The sequence below is a fragment of the Bos taurus genome, chromosome 1 (genome assembly GCF_002263795.3).
Source record: "Bos taurus isolate L1 Dominette 01449 registration number 42190680 breed Hereford chromosome 1, ARS-UCD2.0, whole genome shotgun sequence".
NCBI lineage: Eukaryota > Metazoa > Chordata > Mammalia > Artiodactyla > Bovidae > Bos > Bos taurus.
Window position 1 is genome coordinate 139,022,494 of NC_037328.1, and position 6,000 is coordinate 139,028,493.

The 6,000-nt window shown below is 41.0% G+C and overlaps 1 protein-coding gene across 2 annotated transcripts in view; it reads right to left on the minus strand.

The window, feature by feature from the left end:
* ATP2C1 (ATPase secretory pathway Ca2+ transporting 1) overlaps positions 1-3,208 on the minus strand; it is a 154,142-nt gene extending 150,934 nt beyond the window's left edge. The window contains exon 1 of one of the 2 annotated variants that reach the window (XM_024994087.2): positions 2,877-3,208. In XM_024994087.2, coding sequence (XP_024849855.1) covers positions 2,877-2,984 — 108 coding nt within the window. In that variant the 5' untranslated portion in view covers positions 2,985-3,208. 2 annotated transcript variants of the gene reach the window in all.
* Between the last annotated feature and the right edge of the window lie 2,792 nt (positions 3,209-6,000).

The window sequence follows — 6,000 nt, forward strand, 5'->3', positions numbered from 1 at the left end:
TTTAACTGGAAAACTTTCTTTAAGCCACTGAAGAGAAACTTTAGAACAGCCTTCAAAACAAAATTCGGCTCTAATCTGTAACCACAGTATAGATATTATACATAACCCCTGACCCCCCAAAGACCATTCTCTCATTTTAAACTAATCAGGGCGGGTCTTGAGCCACAAAATACTTGCTATGACAGCAGTGTATGATTTTTGCCTCATTATAAACACTTGAGAACAGCTCTTTCTACTAATTAAGACTGTAAACATCACAGAAGGGGTATACTACACCTGATCCTCATCACCTATGAAAATGCTCCACACACAATATATATTAAAAACTTGCCTAATCATCAAAAGAATTCCACAAAACAAGATGACAAAGCAGAGCGTTGTGAGCATGACGGTCAGTCTTTGCTAGGTCAACATTTGTATTCGTATTTATATATGAGGACATCATATATGTATGATGGTAACATGGTTGCATTTTCAGATAACAAGAATATGGAGAGATAGCAAAAAAAAATTATGTGTATTAATTTTGTTGGAAGATAATATTACACTAGTTCAAGGGTCTAATCAAAAAGCTTATTTATGTATAGCTATTGTACGTGCCCTCTGGCCCCCAAGATCACTCTCCTTCTCCTAAGTAAATTTACCATTAAATAGGCAAGACCTGTCAGGTCAGCTCTTAAATCTTATTTCTTGTTCAGAAAGAAGTCTTTCTGTTCAAGAGACAGGAAGGCACCAGGTCATCCCCCAAGTTCTTGTCTATTAGTCATCCTCTATGTTCTGATCCCTCATCTGTAGGATACATGGAAGAAGAGATTCAAGTTGATGAAGCCACCTCAGGGCAGTATAAGCTGTGTTGCTGTCACTAGGTCGTTAAGAGATCAAGCGTGGTAAAATGGATCAGTTTAAAGCCAAGCAACTCGAGTTCCAATATGCTTTCAGCACTTGCTGGCTGGTGGCCTTGGGCAAGGCCTCTTACAGTCTGAAAGTCTGCCTTCCCTCAGCTTTGTATTGAGCATCCATCTTATGGGAATATAAGGATTAGAGATAGCTAATGAAGGTCCTAAAACTATACACATTAGCAACCTCCTTTCTAACTTTCCAATGAGCTTTCCAAGGTTAGCCATGACCGACTTTGACCTCATTTCTCTAATTCTGTGAGACCTTATGCTGCAGAGCTGTTAATTGGTTTCAGAAAGGAACTGAATATGTTATTTTTCTTACTGTCTCCATTAGTCCATATAGTGAGTTAAGAAATCAGCACAATGCTCGTCGCTATTTCAGGTCATCCCAAATGGTTGTCAACTGGGGAGGGGACCGTCCACTCAGCCCAAGATAGAGGATCCTATTAAATTCTAATAGTCCTCTGAATGTATTTTGTAGCATTTAAAAAATAAACTTAAAAAAAATAAAATGTTCAAGCAATATAGCCACGTCTCTGAAAATTTACAAATACTGAGAAAAGGGAGTGGCAATTACCTAATCCACATTCCACAGTTCCAGCCCCATCCTTTTAGCCTCCTCTCCCTCCCCTCCCCGGCTCATAAGGCCTGAAGAAGCCTGTGGGTGTGGACTTAGCCAATGTGGCCAACCCAGAAACAGCACTTGTGTCTCTGGCTTTCCACTTAAAAAGCAAGCATATACTGAGACTTGGAAACCAAGAGATATCCTTGTAATGCCAACACCTTGCCTAAATAAGAGATAATCTAGACCAGCCTAACCCCCATAGTTAGCACAGTCTGAATTTCCAGCACTTGTAAAATCATTAAAGGAACTGCATAAGAGCAGTTTCCCCTCAAACAGTAATAATAATTCTTATTTTTCTGAATTATGCATCGACTTTTGGGGAAACTTGTCATTAGAGGATTTTCTGTCTGCTGACTTTTGCTTTCTCATCTTGGAAGTGTTTTATTAAGTAGGGCATCTTGTTCAAATACAGGACACTGCTCCTGTCTCCCATGAGGTTTTGCAGTTCTAGTTACTAGCATGATACACACACAATTTATGACTGTTTTGGGTCTTTGATGTGGCTACACATTTGTCCTTTACCACTACCATCCTTTTTCCTAAACTAGATTTAAGTGGATCAAACATAGCTATTTCTTCTTATAATTTGGTATGATTCAGAAAAACAGTTTTAGGAAATGCTCTTTCAAAGATTATAAGGGATAGAATAATATAAATCTCAAAATAGTAAAATGAATGCATGGTTTTTAAAAAGAAATGATCAAACATTTTAGCAGGTTTTTTTTGTTTTTCTTTTGTTTTTTATGTTTAAACTCCCACATGCTAGAGTCTACTGCTAGAAGTACTTTTGATTGGCTAAAAAGACTAAAATCAGCAGTGCTCTGTCCTCTAACTTCCATCAAAAAAGTGACTAATTACTCTGAAAGATTCTCACAATTAGTGATCTGTTTAAGGCTATCACACTTACAGTCTACGAAATGTTTCTTTGTTTGGCAAATCCTGGTGATATTAACCTAGACATAAATAAATACAAAAAGCTGAGTATATTTCTGGGGCCTGATATTATTGTCTGTCAAAATATTAACAGTTTTAAAATTTGTATTTGAGGCCCTAGAAAATTATCAAGGAATCTACACAATTTAGTTCAGAGTAGTTTAGCTATTCTGAAAAAAAGAAAGCACAAGGTTTTATTACAGAACTTGAGCTTAATCTCGGGATCCAAATGTTCCAAGTTCAAATAAATCCCCCACATGCCTGTTTGCTCCTCTGCCAAGTCTGAACAGCTGAAAGCAAATGCCGACTTGTGCCTACAAACAGGTAAATTAGCAGAAACTAAATCACCAAGTGACATAAAAGCAACACCCAGAAGCAAACCCCCATTAGCCTTAAAGGTAAAATAAACAAAACGGTACCTGTTCTTCTTCTTTTTGGTTTCTCAGCATCGATAAATATTTTCTAATTGCATGGATAGGATATTTTTTGAAATAAGAGAATCTTGACTGAGGCAACAGATTATCCATGATGAGGAGATCACAAAGATCCTTATTTGCCCCTCCCTGTCAGCAACCACATGAAATCTAGAAGCTTCACAGTTCCTCAGATGCCTAGAGATTTGCTTGTAGCTTGACCACTTTCCTGAAAACAAAGCAGATGTTCTCCTTGCTGCTTCCTCTTTCAGGAAGAATTCATGGTGAAAGCAGACAGCCACGTCCCAAGGCCGCCTGAAAGCTTCCAGAAACGCAATACCCAGAGAGCAGCAGGAGCCAGGAGGAATCCAGGGGCTGGTCTGCCGGATGCAAATTGCTTAGTGGTAGTGATGTGACTGTCCTATTTCTAGCAACAGCGTTCTGTTGCAAGCTATGTTAATATTAGGTAGCTGGTGACTTTCCACACCCACAGACTCTCATGAGGTTTAATCTTAATTCTTCTGACAGCTTTTCTAGCTCTTAAAGAGGACATGACATGGTTTTTTCCTGTTTCCTTCCAGAATTCTTATCAGCATGAGCACGCACACACACACCCTCAGCGGCATCTCAGTTCTAAAGTGTTGAATCATTCAGCCTTGAGAAGCATTGTTTCAGAGGATTTCTAAAAAAAAAATTAACAAATTACTTCAGTCTTCATCCTTATCAAGGAGTTCAGTGTCAGCACTTAAAATGGTTGGTTTACACTATCATGTATTATGCAACATGCCCAGTAACCAGATACTTTATATCAGCTGAACAATAGCTGCAAACAGATTTTGTTTTGAGTTAAAAGGCTTCTCTCCATGAATCCTTATCACATACTCACAGGCTGAATCCTGGAACATTAAATTTCCCCAGACTCTATTCTGAGCTTAAGGAAGAAAAATGTTACACATTTACTTTCTAACTCTTATGAAAAGGATTCATGCTTAAAAAAGAACATGGTAAGAGATCTGTGGTCATAAAGGACATGAAATCATAAAATTTGAAAGTTCAACATTTTCTTAATTCTCTATAGAAGTCGCAGGGTTTCTGAACAAATTTCCCTAGTAGGCTATGCTATATTATTACCCTTTTTAACTTTGCAGTAGCTGGTTTATTTGATGAAACATTTGGCCAGTTTTCTGAGGGGCAGTCATATATAGTCCAGGGTATACATCAGCCAGTGATTTGCTTTCAGGTGAAAGAGGAGAGCTGGTCTTTTCCCCTTCAGAGAGAACACTGAAGGCCAGAGTGCAGAGGTCAAGCAGAGCTTGGGGAATCCATTTTGCAGCCTGCGCCTTTCCCCTGGATAGCCTCCCTGACATCCTGGTTGGGCTACTTGCCTTCAGGGAACACACTCAGCTAACGTGGGCTGTGCTGTGAGCGGCCCAGGCCATCTGTCAGGCTGGCGTCCGCCCACTTGCAAGGTGATCTTCCAGTCAGCCAGGGCCAGGCTGGCAATTCCAAGAGGTCCCTTGCATAATACTGCGAGGGCTGGCTCCTCGGAGGAGGCCCTGCCCTCATGACCCCCCTCCAGGTGCACTGCTACATGCTCACGGAGGCTCTTGCAGCCCTCTTCCTCCACACGCTGGGGGCAGCCCACTCTAATAGGAGTCGCAGAGAAGCACCATGCTTTTGAGCCACCAGAATGCTCAGGGCATGTGTGTTGTGCCCTCCCAGCCTGCTCTGGCCCTGGGAAGAGGGGTGGCCCTCAGGGCACTGAGCACAGGCATAGGTCCATTTATACACATGTTCCAGGAAGCCAGAAGCTGCCCTTTGGCTTCTCTTTTTGAAACTATCAAAAGCTTCACAGAGGCCTCTTATGCGGGCAAGGCCACACCCCCACAGCACGGCTGGTGATCAAAGCCTCTTCCCAATGGAGCAGCGCAAAGCAGACCTCATTTCAAATGGTTGTTTCACGGTCATCTTTTCCTGGGTTGAGGAGAGTGATGAAAAGAGATGGGGAGGGAGAAAAAACCTCCAAACCAAAAACTATCCTGACTAGATTGAGCATGAAAAGAAAAACTGGTGAAGCAAATGCAATTAAAATTCCTTTAGGTGTTTAGTTGGTAATAAATACAAATTGTGTCTAGTATTTACTAGGCCTTTGGGCTAGGTACTGTGCTAGATTCCTTACATGTATCATCTCGTATAATCCTATAGCCCTCTATGGGGTAACTGAAGCTCAGAGAGGGTAAAACAACTTGCTCAGGTCACACAGCTACAAAGTAGAGAGGAGATTCCAATCAAATAGTCTGACCCCAGAATCTTGGTTCCCAATTAGTACAATGCACAGCCTCTCAGCCCATTACAGAAATGGATTCTGAGGACCCCTCTAAGAATTAACTGAAAATGGGAAGGTGTGGAGATGCCTTGTAAAAGGAAAACACAAATGTCAATGATAGGAATTTACAGACCAAGATGACAAGGTTTGAGACCAGGTGCATCTTCATGAAGAATCATACACCTTCCTACCCTGGATTCTCTGTAAATAAGACAGAATTATTATTTACCTCTTCAAGATTTCTTTGTGAAATGATTTTAGTGATCTTAAAGAGTTTGTATCCATGGATACAGGTTTTCTGCTTTGCAAACGTTGAAAACTGCTATAATCTCAGTTTTTGTTTGACATAGGTTGCAGTGGTCCATTTCTCTGAACATTTAACACAAACATGGTATAGGATTTGACACACCCAGTTTCTCAGGTAAATGCCATCATCCCTTTGTGGCCACTCCTGGCATCTCAGCCTGGAGGGGTTCCATGTTGATCACCACCATGACTCAGCTGCCTTGGCGAAAGGGAGTCGGCCAGAATGCTGGTGTCTGCAGTGTGCCTGCAAGAACCAGAAGAACTCTGTAGCTGCTTCAAATGATAAGAGGTTTATTCCACTCCCTGCAAAGAACACAATAAAGAGCAAAATGACGACCTGTTATTTGGACTCCCTCCCACCCTTTGTCCTCTATTCAACAGAAAAATAACCAGCAGAAGTCACAAATCAGGAAAGGCACTGATGGAGGCTACAATCTCACTAGGAAAGCATATTCATGTATTCTCTTTGATTTCTAAGAACTACCTGCTTTTTCACAA